Source organism: Buteo buteo, chromosome 3, assembly GCF_964188355.1.
Source record: "Buteo buteo chromosome 3, bButBut1.hap1.1, whole genome shotgun sequence".
Classification (NCBI taxonomy): Eukaryota; Metazoa; Chordata; class Aves; order Accipitriformes; family Accipitridae; genus Buteo; species Buteo buteo.
Window position 1 is genome coordinate 69,503,551 of NC_134173.1, and position 12,514 is coordinate 69,516,064.

A 12,514-nucleotide genomic window follows, 5' to 3' on the forward strand; every position below is an offset into this window, starting at 1 on the left:
GACAATGGGCCAACCAATTTTTTTTTAATGGCATCATAATCCAGAGGCATTGCACCATGGACAATGGATTTAGTCTTAAAGCAGCTGCCTTTCTAGGTTGCATTTGCTGAAAGGGAACTCCATGTGACATTGCATGCGGAGTCAGTCTCCTGCTTCCCATCAGTGCACAGTTAGGAGTGGGACTTGGCAGTTAACAGCTTGCAGAGCTTTAGCAATTGATCAGGACTACCTGTCTCTGAAGTCCCAGTCTTTTTAAAACAAAGATGACTTTGTGAAAACTTACTCATTTCCTGCACAATTGCTGACTTCCAACTGGGTACATTTTCTCACCAGTGAGACTCTACCTAAATGTCCTAGATATGAAAGGATATGAAAATATCCAGGTGTTGTATGCAACAAGTGACATTTTGATTAATAGTAGGGGGGAGGGATCTTGCCATTTATGAGTGAACTGCATTAAATAAAAAATATGCTGCCGAATTTTAGTCACAGCATGATATAGAATCCCCTAACTATTGGTAGCAAAGCAACATGAATTCTGTCTACCGGGTGGCAGGAAAATTTTGTGATCAAATGAGCAGTGTTGCAAACCAATACTCCTCTCTGCATCAGAACAGACAAGAAGAGATGTATTAAATGTGCCTCTTGCTCAGTATCCTACCACCAATAGCATTCTTTGAGTGATTTGGGGGAATGCATGTAACAAGAGCATTGTTGAGTTATCCTTTCCAGAAACATTTTTCTATTATTTCCTGCATCTGAACCCAGAGACATCCTCAGTCACTGGCTCCTTATGGACCAAATTTCCATGAGCAACTACCTATACTGCCCAAACCTTTGACGCACTTAGCTAGCCCAACAGAACAGTCCATTGGCCAGCTCTGTTTTTCTCATTTTCTGAGGGACATAGCTCTCACAGGCAGGATACTGCTGTCATGAGAGCTAGTCCTCCCATTGACATAGGCTCTGCCAGTGCAGTTATACCTGAAGAGACACTCCACTAAAAAAAGGTTTCCCAGAAGCCAGGAGCACAGACTGATTTCTGAAGAAGGTTTAAGCACCTCCTTTCAGCCTTTGTCTGACTGAAAATCAACAGGGATATAAGTTTGGTTAATTGGTTGTAGGGGCATCCCTACTTTGTTAACATTATGCCAGTAACATGCCTTTCACCCAAATTTAGCAGCACTTATACTGTAATCCCTAACATCAATACTTTCTTTTCTTGGATACAAAGTTTTTAAGGAGGGGATAAGGTATTTTTTGAGTCACTTACCAGCCCCCACCACAGTGCATCTGCATAGGTTTCAAACTCTTCCTTCATCTCCACCCCATTAGCATCCTTTTCAGGAACATCTTTTTCAACCAGATAAACAAGAAATGAGGAAAGGATGAGCGTCAGGAACCCGATATACCAAGCAGTGATGAGTTCCTGCAAAAGAAATAGATGGACAATGGAGGGGCTGAAAAGTCTCAATACCCACAGTAGCAGAGTAAACATCAGGAGAAGAGAGAAGTGCGAAGGATAACAGCAGAGCTGTCGCCGCTGGCTTGGTCACAGTCCATGACCAGTCCAGCTCAGCACTTACTGGGAACTAGTGCAGAGATTTACAAGAATTAGCCCTTACATGGCATCTTCCTTGGGAACAGCTTGGAGCAATCTGCAGTTGTAGTTCTGCATAAAGCTGGGTTAAGGGTTTGGCTGTACCCATGACACAGGGTGCTGCAGGGTTCTGTCCCTGACCTTGACTCTTCCCATTCCTGCTGCCCCTGGGCTTGGTCAGTCTTGGCAAGCAAATCAACAGCTCTGCTCTCTCCCTACCTCCAGAGAGCCAAGGCTGCAGGATGCAGTTTCTTCTCTTTAGGCATATCAAAGCAGGTTCCACCATGAATGTTGTTTTCACCATGAATTGATGCAATAAGTACAGACCTTGAAAATCCTTTGTGTGAAAATAAAACCTGAGCTTCCTTGTTTTAGAGACAGTGACTAAAGTGGAGTGTGTGGCTAATCCCACTGAGGTGGGAGGTGCGGCAACCCAATTTAAAATCCCAGCAATGTCTGAAACAAAGCAGAAACGTTTTTGGTAAAGTTCTTCAAAAGTGGGTAAAAAATCAATACTCCAGTTCCTTTCATTTTCTGAGAACTGCATTGAGGGGGGGTGTGTGTAAAAAAAAGCTGTAGCTGACAATTTCATAATTGAGTCTTGAGATAAATCAACTTTCTTGTCTAATTTCTGGTGTGCAACCACAGAAGGAAATTTGTTGGCTAACCTTGTTATCGAAATTGTTTCTTTAGTGTCTCCAGTAAAGCCAAGTTCTCACAAACCCTTCTTATCTCCCTCAGCCAGCTGAGGTCTAAAAGGTGGTGGTGAGGAATTAAACAAGGAACATTTGAATGAAATCCCACACAATGAAGCCTTAAACAATTTCTAAACAATGTATTTGGCACATAGACTTCTTCCATGATCTCAGTTTCCTGAGAAACATTTTTGACATAAGTGTTTATGTACCACCTGCCTTGTAGCAAGTTTATATGGGGAAGAAACAGAAGCTGGTATAAAATGAAGCAGGGTGGGTATCCCTATCAGCCACTACAAAGAATCAAAGTCTAATTATGCTATGCCAGCTGGCATTTTAATTTTCAAAAACCCCTAAAATGTCAGGAATGTCATTCATGGATAAGAAAAAGCAGTATGTAGCACAGAGTATATGCAATTTTTCTACACCCTGTGCAGATGAGAAATCTCATCTAGGGGATTTTTATGCAGATAGTTTTTAACTTGTAATAATGTTTGGTGAAAATGCAAGAACAGAACATATCTGTCTGGTGCGAGACAGGATATGTCTGACTATAGCATCAATTTATATCAAGCGAAGACGATTTTAGAAATTTTGTCTGTCTGGGTTCACACTGTGTGCATCTTTGTATTGTCTGACCCATGCTTCCAAACAGAAATTATACCAGTAGCTTCCTCTGAAACCACATTTCTGCTAACCAGCCTCTTTCCATCCCTCCGGAGTCCTGCTCCATCTGTTGATCAGACAAGTCTGAGAAGCCACTAAAAACATGTTGCAACTACAGAGGCGTTTCTGTCAAAGATTTCAACATAATTCACCGTTAAAGGGACATCCCTGCTCTCATTCAGTGTAAAGGCAAAATTCCTATTGTAAAGAGTGTGGGAATGAACACTCTCTCTTGTCACTTCCCAGTACCACTATTGAGTAGAGAAGGGTAAAACAAGGGCAGAAATTGTTCAGAGAATGGAAGAGGGAACAAAGCTGAAAGGACAAAACTATTGCTTGAACTACTAGACATAATCCCAAGGCATTGCTGTACCTGTGCATCCCCTTTCTTTCCCTTCAATCTCACTCCCCCAAACCCAGCTGAGCCCTGCAAGCTCCTCACTTACTTTGCTGTGTGCACAAATGGCTGATCCCAAAAGTTTCCACGTGCCGCCCCGCCTGTCCATTCGGAGCATCCGTAGGATCTGAAGGAAGCGGAGGCTTCTGAGAGATGTGGCCAGAACATTGCCTTGGTTCCCAACAGCAACCACTGGCACTGAAGCAATCAGCACAAAGATATCTGCAAGGCAAAAAGAACAAAGCCTGCCAACAAAAGTGGCCCCATCACCTGCTTCTTAATCCCATCTGGTTGTGCTGCAAATTTCCCTAGGAAAATTTTAAAGCTGCCTGAAAAAATGCCTTCTCTTGCCAATTAAACAGATATCTGCACCTGCCACACAGTCGGCATCATGCACAGAACACACCAGAAAGCCTTATAATCTATTTACAGATCAATGCACTGGACTTGAGACACTGTCTGAGCTAGCTTAGGGATGCACAGAAACAGTGTCCAAATGCTGACAGAAAAACAACCTTCAATTCATCTGTCCCACAGGAACACCATAGTGAACAGGTCAGCAAATAAGAAATTCAGGTTTTGATAGTGCATCTAGTATTTTGTTATTTTAGCTGAGTTTTCCCATTAAAATCTCAAAGCCAGTACTACAATTTTTTGTAAGGGCTCACAGGGCCAATTTGCTGATCAACTGAAGAGGTTTGAAATGCAAATCACATCACTTCTTCTTGTTTTATTTCTTTTTCTTTCTTTTCCTTGTTTCCCCCCTGCTTTTTGGTCCTATACATATACAAGAAAAAAGTAGTACCAAAAGGCTTCAAACATTCTCCGAGCACTCAGTCTTTAAATTGTCTTCATACTGTATTTCCAGTCAAAAAGAATGGCACTGGATGGATTTCAGATTTCACTTTCAGTCATTCTCAAAACAAACTTGTGCCAACCAAAAGATGATATTAATAAATCCAGTGGGAACTTTTCTGTTCTTTACCCAGATGTCAGTGAAGATTCATTCTCAGAAGTGAGATGACACTTTCACCGAGAAGGCATGAGACAGTATCCCACTTGCTCACAACACGCTCTACTGCCTTCACAATGTTATTAAAAGTATAAGAAGTATTTATACAACAGTAGCACCCAAAGGAGCACTACTAGATTGAAGGTAGCACAGATGCACAAGGAAAATTTGTTCCAATTTTGCCTACCCTTTAGACCCACAAAAAGAACAAAAGGAGGGAGAGGGAATAGAGTGACATGTATTCATATAGCTGCAACACCACAGCTCCCCAGAGTGCTATGTGCTGTACAAATAAGGAACAAAAAGCTAGCGTTTGGCCTGAAGAGCATGGAAACAAATGAAGGAGTCCTGAAAACAGTGAATGAATGTGGATGCGCATGACAGCTGCTTAGGGCAGAGTGAGCTCTTAAATATTGGCTGGTTGGTTTGTGGACATAATGGGGAGTTTTAGGAGGGGATTCAAACATAAATCATGAGTAGTTTTATGGAGAGTTATAGGCAGTGCCTTCCAAGCCTGAAAAATAACAGGGATGAAATCACAAAGATACTTGTTTGCAAAAGCAGACCAACATTACGAAGGTAAAACACAACATTTGAATATGAAATAGGACTGGGGAAGATGGTATAGGGTTGGGATATGAAGCGGTTTGAAACTGAAAGCAGACAAGGTATATTTGAGGATGAGCTTAAGAAAAATGCAGTGGGACTCAGGACAAGGAAAATGTGTTTCAATGGTAGAAGGATCCATTTTTTTCTCACTGACCAGCTACCGAAAAGTCTCTCAAATTAATCATTATTGCTGGGTACTTCAAATAACTACTCCAAGCAGGACACAGCTCCTAGCCCAAAGGGCAGATCTAATTTCAGGGCTCTTTGCACTGCCATTCACTGGTTCTTGGACATCCCTCCACACTGGCTCAGAAGGAAAAGGACATAACAGGGAACAGTAGTAGAGAGCATACGCCTACCCAGCATGCACAAAGGCTTCCTGGCAAATTTGAGTCTCCCTCTCCATCCTTTGTAGCGACAGCAACACCCAGCAGCCCAGATTCTTAAGGCAAACTCTGCTCCAAAGATGAAAATGGCAAAAGTTTCCTGTATCAAAGACATAAGCTACACTGTTAGACTCATAACAAGTTTTGCAGTAATTCTGGACACAAGGATATAGCTGAAGAAAACAGATGAGGTGCAAGTATTGGGGTATCTGTGTGAGAGAGAGAGAGAAAAAAAAAAGTGGGGAGGAGAATATAGGTTTATGAAAGAGGCAAGGCAAAGTGGGACATAGCTTTACAGCCTGGTAAGTATTCTGCAGAAAGGATGTGCCCCTGCTGTTGGGTAAATGTGAAGTGCTTACCCTGCCTTAACGGAAGGGCAATTACTTCACAGAAAGACCTCCTGTTTCACACAAAATGAGAAGATATATGTGAGTGCTGACTGCAAAGTCCCCAGTGCACTGTATACCCACACCCAGGGTTACCCACCAGCAGCTCGTTCATGCAGCCATATCTATAGAGACAGGGACAGGGTACGGTATATTCATATGGTCATAAATTTAAGGCAATGACAAAGGCATATATGAGACAAATTTAAGGCATGTATTATTCCCTTAAATTTCTGGTGCATGGGAGAATGGGCTTTTCCACCTTGCTCAAGAACCCTTCTAAGCATGGGGAGGGAATGGGGGGGAGAGACCTTCTTTGAGGTGCTCAGCAGAGATGGCCCAAGGGCAGCATGGGGCACGCAGTTACTTTTCCTCTCTGTGAATAGCTGGCAAGGAGGAAAGGGGGATTTTTCCTGATGCTCATACCCACAGCTGCTAGGCACTTCTGAAAACCACCGAGCGCCACATAAAAGCAAGCACAGGAGAAGGAAAAATAACCTCAGGCTTTTTCAAATGTGAAAAGATGGGTCTAAGCAGGGTAACAGGGACCAAAAGCAAGTTTCACATTCCCTAAGGGATGAGGGTGTTTTCATACAGGCGTTTTTTTGGAAGGAACATGCAAAGGGGAATTCACCTTTCATTCCTTCTGGCATTTAGTTCTTGCTCGGATCTACATGTCTCTGGGGGTACAAGGGGAAATGGAAATTGAGATCCCAGAACTACTTCTGCTGAGCAGTTTCCATAGGGATGCTTTTCTACGAGGCCATGTTAAGTGAGAGGTTGTGTTCTCTATTTCATGACAGCTAGGGGAACAGAGGAAGTTCTCTGTTAGGGTCATTTGCATAAAATGATTAATACATCATGTTTATACTTAAGGAGGGTATTTTCCCTATTTTTTTCTTCTGCCAAATGGGAGGCCTACAGAAATACAGTCTTGAGCATGAACTCCAGCATTTATAAAACAAGCATGCTGGAAACACAGAGAAAGGAATATATTGGCTGCAAATACATGTTCTCTCATGGATAGTCATCAGAGGTACTGCCCGCAACAATTTCAGTTATGCTGCTATTGGGCACAAGCATGAGTCCAATTCTGATGACCTCCCTTGAAAGAAATGCTGGGATTGGTAGAACACTATAGAATGAATCAAACTTGTTGAATGATCCCGAAAAAAGGAGTTTTCAAATGTGCTCAGGTCTAGCATGATCATTAGGAAATTTATTGATACTTTGATGGTAGAACTGTTAGGCAAATGCTGAAAAGTCATTATTTAAAAGTCTCAGGCTAGAATTCTTCCTCTGTCCTTACTTCCCTTTTACTTGGTCGGTGTTGACAATGGACTGGGAACTTTCCAATGTGTAAGTGTACGGTCACTGCTCCAGGACCAACAGAAGAAATCCTATTGCATACAGAGCTGGGAGTAAATTTCCATCACTGCTGATGGGGCTGATTTCAATTCAAGGACATTACCAGGGTGATGCAGCAGCCAGTCCACTTACCAGCAAGAGGAGCCAGTCTCCTGAAACAGTTTCATACTCCTTGAAAGTTGTCAGGACAGCTAAGATCAAACACCCCAAGACAATCAGAAACCTGGAATGAAATAAAAGGAAAAAAACACAGCATTGTTACCGCTCTCTGTATTTGCGCTGGACATGTTGCCTTTAACAACCTGGGTGGAGACCTTCAGGGGATGGCTACGTCCCATCCGTGAGCAGTGTGGGGGGCTCTCATGAAGGTCAAGGGTTCTCAACCTGGACAGGCTGGGTCTGGCAATCAAGAAATCATGGCAAGATCCTAAATCAGAATGCTCCTGAGACAGACATGCATTGATTAACTCGTTTGCATTCTTCAGAAAGGAAATGGGTGACACTGCATTTTGGGAAGGGATTGTATGGTATGGCGGAGGACTGTAATGCTCAGAAGGTCTATTCCAAGCTGATATGCTGTGTGCTTCACAAAATGGCACTGCAGTTTCAGTGGAATGAATCTACTTGGCACACCCTGAGACCTGAGAAGCAGTAAACGCTTCACTACAATGCAGCACCAGGACAAACTCTCCCTTGAAAACTGCACTGCATTTCACTTTCCTTTTCTTTTTTGCACTTATTTCTATGCAGATGAAAAGATGAAAAGGTTTGAAAGAGAAACAATAGAGAGGGTAAATTTCTGCTCTCCAGTAAATGCAGTGCGTGATAAATCACTGCCCCTGTGCTATTATCTGTCTGGGAGGCTCCAGAAGACAGAGATTTGACTGAAAATTTAACTCCCACTGCTGGTAAATCCAATTCAGTCCAATCTAAAGTTACATTGATCTACTTTGTAAAACTATTCCCAGGATCAAGCTATTCAAAATCTTTTATACATAAAGAGGTAAGAAAAATCAAGGGAGTCTCACAAGTGATTACTGTGAAGCAGAGTGGCGGAAGCTCATATTCTGGTACTGCATGTACCCAGAGCATGGGCATTTTAATGTGCTCCCAAAACCTTACCCACAGGAACAAAGGGGCAGGTGGCCATGGAAATATTTCAGAGCTTAGTGAATAAATTGGAAGGATGTCTCCATAAAAGCTCTGGATCCTTTGCTTTCATAGCTAGGGTACATCAGAGAAATGATAGGCTTTAGGTACTGAAATCATCCAGGGAAAAAAAGCTTGTTAAGAATCAAACTGTGTTTAGTGTGTACTACCTGTTTTGAATTTCAATCTGATACCTAAAGTGTGATTTCATTTCTTGCTGAATAAAACTTTACTTTGTTTCATTGGGTGAAATGAGCAGAGTCCACAGCTCGCAGTGTGGAGGCAGCGAACTCAGAGACACGTGTCCTCTAACCTGTCTTGGGGTTTTGTTTCCTTTGTGTATGAGGAAACACAGGGCTAAGGGACCATGTTCTGAGAATTTGCAACACTTTTGCAGCTGGAGTAAAAGGAGAAAGGTGAGCTCCAGATAGCTCCTGCTGCCTTTTGGGCAGGGAATTTCCTCCAAACAGCATCAACTGGCACCCTCCAGGCAAGAAACAGGCAACAGTGAAACACTTCACAGCAAACCCTGAAGGATTACTTTGCTGTGGCTTTCCTACCATTAGCTGTTCAGGCTGAAGTTGCTTATGCCAGGAAAAGTTCAAATCAGCCATTTCGAGCAAGGTTAGAACAGAAATAAATGTGTTTGCTCATGGTAAATAATTCTGGATTTCTTTGACAAGTTTCACCTTTTCCTACACACCAGCCATGCTCTAGAGCATGGGTTATGTGGTTGGTAGGAAACCTTTGGGTCCAGAATATGTCTTTTGCCATCTACCTGTAACCACACTCCCACTGCTCAAGACATTTGGCAGTTAACTTAGCGATTCTGTGATGTTCCTGCTGTCCCCTCAAGCTAGCTTTGTCACACCATACCTTGCTGTCCCCACCTTGCAAGTATGAAGCCAGTGGCTCACTGGCTTCCCAGGACCCATGATCCAGCTGCCCTGCACCTCCATGAGCAAGCTGGTGAGAACTCAACAAGGACAACATCATTCCTTTGATTAGCTATAAACCACCTATGATCTGCCACATTACAGCCATTACAGCAGCACCATCACTAATTCTCCACTTAAAGCCTTCAGCTGCTGCTATTTGATGCTTTCCATTATAGACATTTCTTTATACTATGTGAAAATTCAGCCACCCATCAGCTCACAAGTACCATTTAAATGATTTAATGAAAGGTGAAACACACTGAAAACACTCCAAGGAAATTACATCATCAGCTACTTAAACTAAAGGCGTGACTTTATGATATCATTTAACAGAACAGCACTGTCGATTAAAGGTGATGTGCAGATTTTTGTCGAAGAGGAAGACAGAAGATAAGTTAGTAGCGAAATCGTCATCTTTTGCCTAAAAATGCCTGCGGCTTTACCACTAGAGGGTATCGGTGCTCCATAGAGCGAGGGGCTACGGCTCTCGCTCCTCTTTTCCTTCCCCATGAAACAAACTTAATGCAGGTGATGTTCAGGTGATCACACCCATGTATTTGATAAGCAAGAAAAGGAGTCTCACAGGAGTGAAAGGGTTTTTCCTTGGTCACTAAAAAACCCAAATGTTGGCATTAACGGACAAGTGGCGCTGCGTGCTCGATCGCTCTGTGCGGTACAGCCCATGCTGCAAGCCCCACTGCTCCAAGTGAGAGCCCACCCATAAAAGCAACAGATCATGCAGGACAAAAAAAAAAAGTAAAAATAGAGTGAGAAGGTGAGACTGGAGATCACAAGTTACCGTGAAAAATTTTGAGGGCAAATCCAAGCAGGCAATGTGGTCTGAACCCCCAGTTGCAGGAATTGCACGAATGCAGCCCAGAAGAGTGCCTTGGAGGTGCAATGCTGAGCAGGAACTACAGTCCCCCAAAAACCACAGCCCACAGAGCCAGGCTCCTGCTCCTTCCTGCAGTACTCTGCTGTGTGCAGGGATGTGTTGGGACACATAAATGCAATCCATCTCGGAAGGGTCAGCTATCCTCCTACCGCACCATTTCTGAAGGATAAACACCCACTGCAAGTGAATCAAATCACATCTCAGCAATCCTCCCTTTGAATCTGAAATGACAACTGCGGTTCAGAGCACTTCATGAATTTCAATCTCCACTGAAGCTATGCAACCCACCAATTTCCCATCAGCCTCTTCTGTTTTGGATCTTGGTGTTTACAAAGCCTGCAAGTCTTCTTGTGTCCTCTTTCTATGGAAGAGGTTACATAGGTGACGTGTTTTTTTCACCAATCCCGCTTGCTCAGCAAAGATGATAACAATGTACATCTTCACCTTGCTGATTATGCCTATATTGTGGGCATATGTACCACCTACACCCATATTGTGGTCTTGCAAACATAAGGACTCTAACTTGCTTGAGAGCGCTGAGTGTATATTGTCCTATGGCAATAGGACAATAGCGGACTCTATATTGCCTAATTTTCAAGGCAGCAATGTGGTCCAGTGGTTGAGCCTGGCTGTAAAATTATAACAGGTAAATCACAGGGAAAGAAACTGCTGAAATCGCAGAGGATGAGCAGAGGGGAGACTAACATTGACCTGGGGAATCAAGGGACAGAAAGGGAGAAAGTCTGAAATTTACTCACAGTTGTAATGATACTATCAATGGGACACAAGGCACCAAGGGTTAGAAGAAAGAAATAGGGTAAAAGTCAAGTTTTAGTAATGAAAATTGAGTCCTATTAAGCCTAAGCTTCCTACTGAACAGTGTTTCAGCAGATGGCAGTCCAGACTTCAAGATTGTAAATCACATATGCCAAATGAGGATCTGAATTCAGTTATTCAATTTTTAGACTCATCTTTGCTATCAGTTTACATCATTTTTCACAGCCCATTACATTGTACCTATTTGCAGTATTGTGCCTGAAATTCTGATTAACTTGTTATATGTATAAGTTCCAGACCACCAAATGGCAGTGCTCTTTTGTCATTGTCACAACTGATATGCTATTCTGGTAAATATATGTTCTTGTTATTGGAAATCACATGTTCAACACTCATATTTTCTAATCGTACTATTTTGGTGTATTAAAGACAGCATTCCAAAAACAATACATATTTTTTCCAGGAAAGAAGAAGTAATTTATGACTATGCTAGACCATGAATCTAATGTTTCTTGGATGAAGATCTCAGACTGTTTTGTTTGATAAATTTTGATTTCTTTTAATATTTCACATTCTTTGAGTTTTTCTTCTATATCTGCTTTCATTTGAAGGCATTATAATGCAGATCTAGCTAAGAACTTTAATATTTTTTCCATATATAGGTCCTCATGATGTGTCCCATTCACCACCTTTTTCTTCAAAACTTTAGGTGTAGATCACATAGTAATTTGCCTCTAATCTATTCTAAAACATAGCAGTCCTTTAGAAGCTGTTATGAGGATTAGATATGTCATAGGCAGGCCAAACAATATTTGCAACTGGCATAATTTTGGCAATTTTTTGTGCTGTGTGACAAAATGTTAAGTCTCAGTTAGGCTTACAGTTAATAGTGAGGAACATGTGTTATCAGTGTACAACTCATTTTAAAGTAGACAGTTCAAGCAGGTCAGACGCACCTACAGAGACACTTTCTTCTCTGTAACTGTAAGGAAAGACTCTAGTGACCAGCTCCTATGGAGATGTTTACTGTGTAAATTAGCTGAATGCCACCCCTTATGTTCAGCCCTGTTTTGGACAGAATTATAAACACCTCCTTTTAATGATGTTTATACATTTTTACTACTGCAAGAATTAGCCTACTAGCCATACCAGCCCAATTCTTACGTGACCATGTTTCTTTGAAATCCCTCGCTGTAAATTTAGGTATCACATCTACATGTGTTCAAGGATCCTGCTTACAAAACAATATTCCAGGCTCGGGGCAGGGAAGCTTTTTGAACAGTTTCTAGTAAGAAATCCCCTTCAGTGCAACAGTGCATACTTCTGTTTGCTCTCATACCTTCAATACCATTTCTTGCAAGATATTGGAGTTTTCTCTGCCACCAAATGTTCTTAGGAATCTTAGATTTTTCTGCTTTGCTGCATTTGGTCTTTTCTTGTTTTCCCTTAAAACTTGTGCTCTAGTTTCATTATGTTCTGCCACCTTGTAAATGCTAATGGAATTCTCTAAGATTATATTAGGAAAATCTGGCAGTGTTTTGCTAAATTTTTGGTTGAGGGTTCCCAATGCCATATGGTTCTAAAACCATGATTCCCACACACTTTCCCAGATTTCATATTGGAACAACCTTTCTTT

The 12,514-nt window shown here is 42.0% G+C and overlaps 1 protein-coding gene across 1 annotated transcript in view; it reads right to left on the bottom strand.

Annotated features, from left to right (window-relative positions):
* Positions 1 to 12,514, bottom strand: part of KCNQ3 (potassium voltage-gated channel subfamily Q member 3) — a 198,543-nt gene that overhangs the window by 26,924 nt on the left and 159,105 nt on the right. Inside the window, exons 2-5 of the mRNA XM_075024403.1 lie at positions 7,252 to 7,342; positions 5,339 to 5,465; positions 3,408 to 3,580; positions 1,274 to 1,429 (exon numbers count right to left, since the gene is read on the bottom strand). Coding sequence (XP_074880504.1) covers positions 1,274 to 1,429; positions 3,408 to 3,580; positions 5,339 to 5,465; positions 7,252 to 7,342 — 547 coding nt within the window. The remainder of the gene's footprint in view (positions 1 to 1,273; positions 1,430 to 3,407; positions 3,581 to 5,338; positions 5,466 to 7,251; positions 7,343 to 12,514) is intronic.